The 12,450-nt window shown below is 34.8% G+C and overlaps 1 protein-coding gene across 4 annotated transcripts in view; it reads right to left on the bottom strand.

The window, feature by feature from the left end:
• LOC126884024 (O-acyltransferase like protein-like) overlaps positions 1-12,450 on the bottom strand; it is a 190,726-nt gene that overhangs the window by 135,924 nt on the left and 42,352 nt on the right. For all 4 annotated transcript variants that reach the window (XM_050649807.1, XM_050649808.1, XM_050649810.1 and 1 more), the window contains one exon: positions 8,195-8,391. In XM_050649807.1, the coding sequence (XP_050505764.1) occupies positions 8,195-8,391 (197 nt within the window). The remainder of the gene's footprint in view (positions 1-8,194; positions 8,392-12,450) is intronic.

The raw sequence follows: 12,450 nt of genomic DNA, 5'->3' as shown, positions 1-12,450 counted from the left end.
GTTCTTTGTTAATTTTTACATAAGTTATAAATATTTATAAAAACTCAAAATTTATGATTTTTTTGCAATTTTCTAAGCAACCAATAAGGATAGACATATTCAGCGAACTCCATATTGAAGTTTTTTATATGATTTATGAGTTTCTCACTCTCAAATTTGTTTAAAATACTTAACTTTTTGGTTATAGACGAAAAAAGCGAAAATTTACGGTTTTTTGATCTTCATTTGCTTATAACTATGTATATCATCAAAATCGGCTGCAGGAAACATATAGGTTATTATTATAGATGTCCATAATACTCAAAAAATTTCGTTTCGGCCTGGAGGGCGTTGTGTCACCAATATGATATTTTTTTTTCACTGAGCTTTAAGGAGTATGGTCAAATTTTTAAAAGTGCGCAGTGGGAGTCCGCGTGCGAGCTCTGGAAGGTTAACGATAGGGTGTTACTCTTCTCCTATACTAAAATCACAATAAAGATGCACTACGGTCTGTTTTTTAACCAAGAGGATTAATTAAAATTTACCGCGCCGTAATGATTGCTTGTAAGTGGTCCAACCTCAGGCAAGTATACTCCAGTGTTACTTACTTTTGAGACTAATAACATTTATACAATTTTAACCCTTTAGTCATTTTATAGGTTAATTGAAGTTGGGATGTTGACTGTGAAGTGTATATTTGTTTTATCGACTACAAAAAGGCGTTTGATAGAGTAAAACATGATAAACATGATAAAGGAATGAACAGAGATATGGCTTGTTGCAACTCATTCTTCAAGGCAAGGTATTTGGAAAGAGAGGACCAGGGAGAAGAAGAATATCTTGGCTTCAAAACCTGAGAAAGTGGTTTAATACATCGACAACCGGACTATTCAGAATAGCAGCAAGCAAAGTTAGGATAGCCATGCTGGTCGCCAACATCCGGAACGGATAGGCACCTTAAGAAGAAAGAATAGGTTAATTAAGTTATATAGGCGATTTTTTGTGATTTTTGCATTATTCCTTTAATTATTAGATTTCTAGTCTACTTTTATATCAAAAGCAGTTGTTTTTAGAACTCTTTGTGACGTATTACTGTAGAGCTAGGGAAATATGCAAAATGCATATTAAGTGCATATTTGCATATTCTGGATAAATTGTATAAATGCATATGCATTTAATAAAATTACATATTTTCAGACTTTTTTACCTCAAACGATACAAACAGAAAAAATATTAAAGAGAAATGAGAAGTCTCAGATAAAAACAATAAATCTGAAAATTCTCGTGGAACCACTTTCTGGTAACATCCTTAATTACTGCCTTTTACAATTTATAAGGTAAGGAGACGACAAATAACGGAGACGGAGGGGACTTTACAATACGCAGTCACATTTTGTTTGACCCAAAGTGGACCAAATTTAAAAATATTTTTCCCAAATTTGTTACTTCTTTAGCACACGCTTTAAATATAGTAGCAGAACCTGTAAGGACAGAATTTCCAACGGTCAATACCCTTGTATCAAATATGTATAAAAAAATATTTTTAAAAGCCCTTCTGCGAGTACAGGTGTATAAAAATCGTTTATCTAATGTGCCTTTACCACCTGAACCAGTGATACCTAAATGGCGGACATGGTTAAATTCTGTAAATTTCATAACCGATCATTTGGAGGGAATTAGAGACGTCATTTGTAGTTTAGATATAGATAACTCATGTGCCATAAAAAACGTGTGGATTAAAAAAACCGTTATTAAAAAGTATCCAAACTAGTGTAGGAAACAAAGGTTGAACCTTGCAAAATGGACACAAGTCCGGTTTTATTTTTTTTCTGGTATATCAAGGGGTGCTTATTATAAGACTAACTTTTTCTGAAAAAATTTCGCCCCGGAACCTCCCTTTTCACCCCTTTAAAGGGGGTAATTTGTGGATATTGCGGAACGTAGCCCTTCCTGTAACTTTCACAAAAAATTTCTTTTATAGAAATATGAAGAGGACTATATTTTCTACGATTTATTTCCAACACCATCTCTCTATCTTCCACCGTTTAGCGGGGGTGGCGTCCTAAAGTTGACAAGTTTTTAAAAAAGATGTTTTTAAAAAAAATATATTTTTCCCTAACTGTAACGGAAATTAAGAAGAAATCCTGCGGCAATTATTCACAAATAATTGACTGATTTTTTGGTATAGGTTTTACTTAAGGATAATTGCCCTTTTTTTAATTACAGGGTGTTACATTTTAAAAAACCTCTTTTTATACCATCTGAACCGTTTATGCTAGAGTAAAAAGACTTTCAGCGATTACCCATGTACTGGTGCTATTTACAAATTTGTACAATGCACCCCCATTTTTTCCCCGGAACCACCCCAAAAAAAAGAAGAATTAATAAATAAATTGATTTTCTTGGAATCCTTCACACACAATGCCCTTTATTAATATGCTTCATACATCATTTTGTGGACATTATTATTACCCATGCATAGACACTAAAAGCAATTTCCTAGTGCAACCCCTTAAGCAAAAAAAAATAAATAAAATGGAGGGTTGAAAATTTTTTTTTGTTTTTTGCTTTTTGATCCATATGGGCATATGCTTCATCAATAGTGCTTTCCAAAAATATATATGGTTATTGCAACATCTCTGCGAAAACCACCCCTATCCTTGAAAATGTACTGCAGAAACTACCCCTATCCCTTGGCGCGCATGTTTTTACGATTTTCTCATTACCTATGTATTATTTTTAAACAAAACTTATACAAGGTTAAAGACCACTATTTACTCTAAAAATTATGTCCTATTCATTTTTTCGTATAAGCAACGGTTACGGCACAGTGGCGCCGTAAACCTCATATATGCTTTGGCGGGCTCCAGTTTTTGTTTTTTTTTTTCGTCATCTGTTCGTTTTATTGATAAAGTACTTATGCAAAATAAAACAACACAGTGTAACCTACAAATTATGACTTATGCACATTTTACATTCTTTGCTCCCCAAAGCCACAGTGGTGGCCCAAAATAAATTTTTGCATATTTTCGCCACCTACATGCATTTTATTGCATTAATGCTACCTTAACAGCACAATATTTACCCTTAGGTGGTCGCTACGCAGTGGCGGATCCAGGGAGGGGTGATGGGGGTGAACACTCCCCCCCCCCCTCTCAAACCAAGTCATATTATATTCAAAGATTATAAAAATATTCATTTATTTTTATAGAAATTTAACCAATTGGCACCCCCCTCTTAACGATGCTGGATCCGCTACTGTCGCTAAAGCATAAAAAGTCATTCTTATAAAAATAATATTAATATTATATAAGTATTTCTATAAAAAAAATGAATATTTTTATAATCTTCAAATATAATATCACTTGGTTTGAGAGGGGTGGGGGTGATCGCCCCCATCACCCCTCCCTGGATCCGCCACTGCTTAGCGCCCACTTAGGGGTGAATATTGTGCTATTAAGGTAGCATTAACGCAATAAAATGCGTGTAGGTGGCGAAAATATGAAAAAATTTATTTTGGGCCACCACTGTAGCTTTGGGGAGCAAAGAATGTAAAATGTGCATAGGTCATGATTTGTAGGTTAGACTGTGTTGTTTTATTTTACATAAGTACTTTATCAATAAAACAAACAGATGACAAAAAAATAAACAAAAACTGGAGCCCGTCAAAGCATATATGAGGTTTACGGCGCCACTGTGCCGTAACGGTTGCTTAAACGAAAAAAATGAATAGGACCTAATTTTTAGAGTAAATAGTGGTCTTTAACCTTGTATAAGTTTTGTTTAAAAAAAATGAATAGGTAATGAGAAAATCGTAAAAACATGCTGGATAAGGTATAGGGGTAGTTTCTGCAGTATATTTTCAAGGATAGGGGTGGTTTGCGCAGGGATGTTGCAATTACCATATATATTTTTGAAAAGCACTATTGATGAAGCATATGCCCATATGGATCAAAAAGCAAAAAACAAAAAAAAATTTTAACCCCCCATTTTACTTATTGTTTTTGGCTACAAGGGTTGCACTAGGAAATCGCGTTTAGTGTCCATGCATGGGTAATAATAACTTGCACAAAATGATATATGAAGCATATTAATGAAGGGCATTGTGTGTGAAGGATTCCAAGAAAATCACTTTATTTATTAATTCTTCTTCTTTTTTGGGTGGTTCCGGGGAAAAAATGGGGGTGCATTATACAAATTTGAAAATAACACCAGTACATGGGTAATCGCTGAAAGTCTTTTTACTCTAGCATAAACGGTTCAGATGGTATAAAAAGGGTTTTTTTAAAATGTAACACCCTGTAATTAAAAAAAAGGCAATTACCCTTAAGTGAAACCTATACGAAAAAATCAATCATATATTTGTGAATAATCTCCGTAGCATTTCTTTTTAATTTCCGTTACAGTTAGCGAAAAATATATTTTTTCTAAAAACATCTTTTTTAAAAACTTGTCAACTTTGGGGCGCCACCCTTGCTAAACGGTGGATGACAGAGAGATGCTGTCGGAAATAAATCGTAGAAAATATAGTCCTCTTCATATTTCTATAAAAGAAATTGTTTGTAAAAGGTACAGGAAGGGCTACGTTCTGCAAAAACCATAAATTACCCCCTTTAAAGGGGTGAAAAGGGGGGTTCCGGGGCGAAATTTTTTCAGAAAAAGTTAGTCTGATAATAAGCACCACTTGATATGCCAGAAAAAAAATAAAACCGGACTTGTGTCCATTTTGCAAGGTTCAACCTCTGTTTCCTACACTAAACCAATTTTGTAAATATTGATGAACCAATTATTACTAAATTAGAAAAGCGAAACATTTCAGTAGAACAAAGTATTGAAATTATCAATTCATTAAACAAAAAAAAATAAACACTTTGGGGAAACCAACAAAAAATTCTGCACGGGAAAAAATTCTGCACGGTGTTAAAGAAAAAGGAGAGAAATAAAAAAAAATCAAATAAATAATATTATTAAGATGGGGAAATGTGAAGATAATTTAAGTTTATAGGTAGAACCCTCAATTATACAATATTTTAAGTTTGCTCATTTAACTTCATGTGGAGTAGAAAGAAATTTTTCCGTGTATAAGCAATAATTCTTTATTATCAGATAGACGGTTTAGTTTTTCTGTAGAAAGTTTAGAAAAACATTTAATAATATATGTAGGTATAGTTGTTTTAATTGTAATAATAATATAACATAAAATGATGACGATAAATATAAAGAATAAATGAATAAATGTAATGATGTATTTTTTTTGTAGGTAATATAAATTTCAATAAACATTTTTTTATGACTAGCACTAAATATATTTTTGATTTTATTTAGCTATGACTCGAGAGCTAAGGCCACTGAAATAAAAAAAAGGATTATTGCGGTTTTTCTTTATATGCATTAAATGCATAAAAGCATATTTTAGTGTATATTTCAACTATTTTTGGTGCATATTTGCATGAATATTTTAGGAATTATTAAGTGCATATTTCCCGAGCTCATTAGTGTAATATAATATTTATGGATTACAGTTGAAGCCGATTTGATCAACGAAAAAAGAAGATGTTTTTGGTGATATTTCTAGTGACTTTCTTGGGTGTAAATCTCTCTTTTTAGTTTACTCTTCTTGGTTTAAAAATAAACTATAGAAATAAACAAACCAAGACACGTTGAGGGAGTTCGGTTCTGGCAGGTATACTAGTTAGTGTGTATTTGTCAGCTCCAAACAAAAACAATTATTTAGATAGTATCTAATGAGTAAAGTACTATATAAGAGTGCGTTCAACTATTATACGTAAGTGCTCCTTAAAATTATATAAAACCAAGTTATTTCACTGGAGTTTATTATTTATCAGAAGTCGGCTTGAAAAAAACCCTAAACAGGTTTATTCGTTATCTATAACGACATGATAAAATCACCTGCTGTAAGACAGGTCCAGATTTCAGGTTTTACTTTGTTTTAAATTAATAAAGAAAATATGTCAAATCCGACTGCCGAGACTTCTGACTACAGGAGCGCCCAAATAGAAAACACTACTAAAAAAAACTTATTCTACTGCTTTGATTGAACAACAATCCCCAACGAAAGAACAACCCATTGTATTTCCATCCATTGAAAACCTGAAACTTCAAGATTACCTGATTTCACTAGGAAAGTTGATCGAGCCCAAAAATATCCTATTTTCCTCAAGGCTTTCTAACAACACAGTATGTATGTACCTTGCAAACAAAAATGTTGTTGAAAATTTCATGAATAATTTTCGAGGGTCTATAGAAATCAATAACCAAAACGTCCAAGCACGCAAACTAATCACTCCAGCAGAAAGACTAATTCTGTCAAACGCTTGTCCCACCATTCCGCATGCTGTATTAATTCAAGAAATTGAAAAATTGGGCCTTCAACCCATGTCTCCCATGTCATTTCTCAAGATAAGCGCCGGTTTGCCGGAATTCAACCACATTTATAGTTTTAGAAGACAAATTTTTATCACACCACCGCTGGCCCCAATACCTGCATCCATATTAATGAATCATGATAACACCAACTATAGGATTTATTTTGCACAAGATTCCTTGATCTGTTTTTCATGTAAAAGGCCAGGCCATACCGCAGCAAATTGCAAAACAATCCAAGAATCAGTTTCTGAAAATCATAACCAAAACCCCCACTCCCGATCATCTTCGTAACCCACACTTTCCCAAATACTTTCAACCAACCCCTCAAAAACTCCAACCTCACAACCAATTATCAATATAAATACAACCCAGTTTACACAAAATAGCTCAAAACGCAGTTTGGATGACCTTGTTACACACCCTCTTGCGCAAGATGCTAATTCAGAAAACCCAAGTCTTGAGCCGTTTGTTAAACCTAATGATGCTCCAGCTAAAAAACCAAAGAAAAGTAAGCGAAAGACTCCAACTCACGTACTCATGGAACCGACCAAGGCATTCATCTCAGAACGAAACGGACAAAACCCTTCATTTGTTCTTGATTTTAATCAAATATCCGACCTATTTGAAAATTTTCATGGTGCACAGGACCCAGTTAGCATTACTAAAAACTAGACTAGCGATTTTAAAGCTTTAGTGAGAATGCTAACAGTGATATACCCTTATTTCAAACAAAGATCCATTAAAGTTAGATGTACAAAAATAAGAAAGAAACTACTGAAACTTTTACAGATGGGCTACTCGGATACTGAGGCATCAGAGACTGAAAGTGAGTTTTCTCAAGAATCGAGTCATGAACTTCTGTAACAGTCCCAAATTTCAACGTTTATTTATTATACACGGGCTTCTCTTCAATTTTGCAGTTTAATATTAACGATTTTTACAATAACCTCCCGATGCTCCACATAATTCTGTCCAGATAGTTCATACCGCTCGACTGAATGGAACAATTACCATCCTCTTCTGGATCCCATCACATATTGGAATTAAATGAACTGAAGAGGCAGAAAACGCTGCAGAAGAAGTCGCAACTAGTGATAGTGCGGAGTGTACTGAAACATCTACGAGTGCGGACGTGAAAGCGGCGGTAAAACGTAAAGTGCGGTATACGTGGGAAGAAAAGTGAAAAGTATTATCGTCCAAAATACGCGAAGTTACAAAATCGATAAAACCCTGGCCAAAATTATCAACAAGTCAGAGAGACCAGGTAATATTAACGCGACTCCGACTGTGTCATACGCGATTAACTAATAGCCATGTGTTTTCCGACAAACAAGAACCAAAATGTGACAACTGTGAAGAAAAATTAACATTTTAAACTCTATTTAAACATACAAATGTAATACAATATTATTGTTTGCTACTATTGTTTCGCTAGTAGCCAATTTGGCTGATGCGATTTTGTTAATAAAAAAAAAGAAAAAAAAGACACGTTGAATGTTACAAGGAGCACTTCCAAATCATGATTTAAAATGTATGTACATTGTAAATTCCAAATATTGATTTACAAAATTTATACACTGTAAATCATGATTCAGGAGTGCTCCTAGTAACATTCAACGTGTCTTGGTTTATTTATTTCTAGTGCATCTCTATTGTGATTTTAGTATAAATATTGTCTTTTATTTGGAGAACGGATTAACCTGTAGTGTAAAAGATATTGGAGTATGTACTTACAGCAGATTTGGATTTCAGTTTCATCGTAGATACCTTTATTTATAAACAAACAAACACAATACGGTTCTAATTCTGTATTTAGTGCATTACTTACATGTTCAAATGTTTCGGGATCGCTAATAAAGGTACCATGATATATTAAAAAGAGGTGAAGGCAAATTATATATAACATTGCTAGCACCCGAGTTCCGTTCACATTCAATAAGTTTTTGAAATCTGTGGTATCTGGTATCCTGGATCTTATTTTCCATGTGTGAAATAAAGATAATTTTGAAATTGTTTTTTTAAATCCTAAAACAATAAAAGTGGTAACATACAAAGTGGTTAAATAAAAAAAATCAATAAAATTTATATTTATATTTTAAAGTATAGTTCTGGCCTGTAAATTCTGTTTCAAGAAACAAGATAATACACCATAGTTTCAAAAGCTATGCATCACCCCTTGTATTCACGACGTTTACGCTTTTATAAATCTGTATCTTTATCACATATTTAATGGGCCTTTTTAATAAAAAATATAAAATTTTTGGTTTTTTATTTTATTTGATTACCCATTTAATTGACCTGGTTTTGCCAAGGTGTAAACATTTGAAAAATTTATTCTGGTGAAATTTTTGAAAACGTGATTAAAAATTAATCGTACTTTAATTTCTAAGTTGGACTGTATAAGAATTATCGATTTAGTTGAAGAAGGCCATTCACAGCGGCTCGTGGCGAAAAGAGTGGATGTTTATCAGAGTGATGTCTCACGGATATGGAATAGGTTCCAGGAGACAAACTCGATACGGAATAGAACTCGGTCTAGTAGACCTCGAGTTATCAATGATCGACAGAATAGATATATCAGAATTTCCATCTGTAGAAATTCTTCTATGCCTGTACCAGCCCTCCAAAGAGAATTCAGGCATGCTACAAGAGTCAGATTATCGTTGGCTACAATAAGAAGAAGAATTTTAGACTCAGGTTTGAGGAGTCGTCGACCAATAAGAGTTCCTCAGCTACAACCTAGACATGTTTTGGACCGCCTCCAGTGGGCTAAAGAAAACATACAGCTCCCCCAACAATTTTGGAATTTTGCGCTTTTTTCAGACGAGACCAGAATCTGTTTAAATAGTGATAACCGGCGAATTCGTGTATGGCTAGTTGTGCAGCTCTTGTTGGCTCTCGCCATACACAAATTAGCCGGTTATCACTACTTTAAGAAACTCTGGTCTCGTCTGATAAAAGCACAAAATTTCAAAACAGTGGGGGGATCTCTATGTGTTCTTGAGCCCACTGGAGGCGGTCCAAAACATATCTAGGTTGTAGCTGAGGAACTCTTATTGGTCGACGACTCCTCAAACCTGAATCTAAAGTTCTTCTTCTTATTGTAGATAACGATACTCTGACTCCTGTAGCATGCCTGAATTCTCTTTGGAAGGCTGGTACAGACATAGAACAATTTCTACGGATGGAAATTCTGATATATCTATTCTGTCGATCATTGGTAACTCGGGGTCTACCAGACCGAGCTCTATTCATTATCAAGTTTGTCTCCAGGATCCTATTTCATATCCGTTAGACATCACTCTGAGAAACATCCACTCTTTCCTCAACGAACCGCTGTGAATGGCCTTCTTTAACTAAATCGATAATCCTTATATGGTCCAACTCAGAAATTAAAGTACGATTCATTTTTAATCACGTTTTCAAAAATTTCACCAGAATAAATTTTTCAAATGTTTACCCCTTGGCAAAACCAGGTCAATTAAATGGGTAATTAAATAAAATAAAAAACCAAAAATGGTATATTTTTTATAAAAAACGCTCATTAGGTATGTGATAAAGATACGGATTTATAAAAGCGTAAACATCGTGAATACGAGGAGTGATGCATAACTTTTGAAACTATGTGTAGCTATGCTTAAATAAGCCTAATATAAAAGTAGCTGAAATAAACTGGAAGAAAAATTAAACAAATATTTTATCTTATTCATCGGGTAGAAAGAAAATATTAAAAATTCACGAACAACACCATATTTAGTGAAATAGATTTATTATCCATTTAAAACTAGATACTACCCATTGAGAAAGGGAAGGTGGATAACCTATTTGGAAATTCTTCATTATCCTCTTCATTTCCATATCGGATATTCATCGCATAATCTAGTGTACTATTTTACTTTTCCATATTCTAATTCTAACATATTACGGTTGCGTTTTTTCGCACTTTCTACTCTCTCTATCCAGATATACCTATTGTTTCTTTCTTCAGTCTCGCCATCATACCATTCACAAGGTTCCAATCTTCTACGCTACGAAACATCATTCCAACTAAAGCGTCCACTGTGATCCTTTAACTTAAATTCATTTGACACTCTCATTTTTCTTTTGATATTTAGCTCTCAGATATAAAAAAAAACTATACTTCACAATAATCAGGCAGGATTCAGGCGTGGACGTTCAACCATTAACCAGATCTTTACACTACGACAGATCCTGGGAAAAGCGCAAGAGTTTAACATACATAGATATATGTACCATATTTTTGTCGATTTTAAAGCTGCTTATGACAGTGTATTAAGACCAAGTCTCTACAACGCTATGAATGAGTTAGGAATTCCAAAAAAAACTCATATGTATGAAAAAAGTGACAATGGCGAAGATGATATTAACAGTAAAAATTCAAAATGACTCGTCAACCCCATTTGAAATACATAGGGGGTTGGCAGGGAGATGCGCTGGCGTGTCATCTTTTTAATGTAGCATTAGAAAAAGTCGTACGAGACGCTAATATAGATAGCAGGGGAACAGTATTCAACAGATCTGTCCAAATTCTAGCATATACAGACGACGTGGACATTATAACAAGAACCACAGCGAGAACTGCGGAAATCATAACCGAGCTAGCAGCAGCAGCAGAACGAATGGCGTTACATACATATAAATCGAAATAAAACAAAATTCATGGCGACAACACAAACACAAGAGTTGGAAATGTTGACGCAGATCTAATCATCAATGACCAAAACTTAGAAGCGGTCAAAGAGTCCATATATCTAGGGAAATCGGTTAACCCCAATAATAACACATCAGAGGAAATAAAAAGACGAATAATAATTGCAAACAGGTGTTATCATAGTCTATCAAAGTACTTAGCTAACAAACGTCTGTCTCAAAAAACTCGTATAAGGCTGTATAGAACATTGATAGTTCCCGTTCTCACATATGGATCAGAGGCATGGACGCTAACTAAAACAGATGAATCCGCTCTGTCGATTTTTGAAAGAAAGGTGCTACGTAAGATATTCGGAGCGGTCTGTGAAAACGGAATATGGAGGCGTAGATATAATTTTGAACTGCAGAATATCTACAAGCACACGTTTGGTGGAAAAGATATTATCACTATAATTAAGCGAAACCGCCTGCAGTGGGCAGGACGTGTAGCCCGGGCCCCTGAATGGAACATGATATAAAAGATTCTAACAGCGCAACCCGTGTGAATGAGAAGACGGGGTAGACCAAAGCTGAGGTGGATGGACGGGGTAACACAGGATGCCGAGAAGATCGGAGTCGGCAACTGGAAAATGCAAGCAAGGGACAGAACAGAATGGCGTAGAAAGCTTGAGAAGGTCGAGGCCCTCTAAGGGCTGTAGCACCAAGATGATGATGATGATACTTCATAATAAGATCATTCGCGGGTACCTGTCGGCGACTTGTCGTTGACAATTCCGGGTCTAGGACGTTTCATCACCGCCAGTTCATCGCCGCCGTTTCGATGCCGCCAGTTCATCGCCGGCCCGATTCATCGCCGGCCCGATTCATCGCCGGCCGATTCATCGCCGGCCGGTTCATCGCCAGTCAGTTAATCGTTCACTGATATATTTCCGAATTTTCTACCAATTTTCGAGAGTTACATTTATTATTTATTTTTAGTACTAATTAGGAATTCTAGGAAATGCGAGATATGACCATTCCCGTTGCCATACTTAATCTTTTAATAGACTTTTAAACTTTTATAATATAAAATATAATTTAACACTACAAATTTAATGTTATTTAGTGTCAAATTTCAAATTTAGGGGAAGTAGAAATAGAACAGTAAATTAATATAATAATATTTTTTATCTTTTTATTTGTCATAAGTTTTGAACTGAATTTAAGGTCGTGTCGTGTCATCCCCCATAATACAAAATCAACTGACTAACTGGCGATGAAACGGCCGGCGATGAAACGGCCGGCGATGAAACGGACGGCGATGAAATGGACTGGCGATGAACCGGCGACGATGAAACGTCCCATTCCGGACAATTCCTAACCTCACCTAATATAAATAATATTGTTAAAAGATAAATAAACAGCGTATATTGA

Source organism: Diabrotica virgifera, chromosome 4, assembly GCF_917563875.1.
Source record: "Diabrotica virgifera virgifera chromosome 4, PGI_DIABVI_V3a".
NCBI classification, from domain to species: Eukaryota; Metazoa; Arthropoda; class Insecta; order Coleoptera; family Chrysomelidae; genus Diabrotica; species Diabrotica virgifera.
Note: the sequence above shows the minus strand (reverse complement) of the source record. Positions and strands in the feature narration are given on the sequence as shown.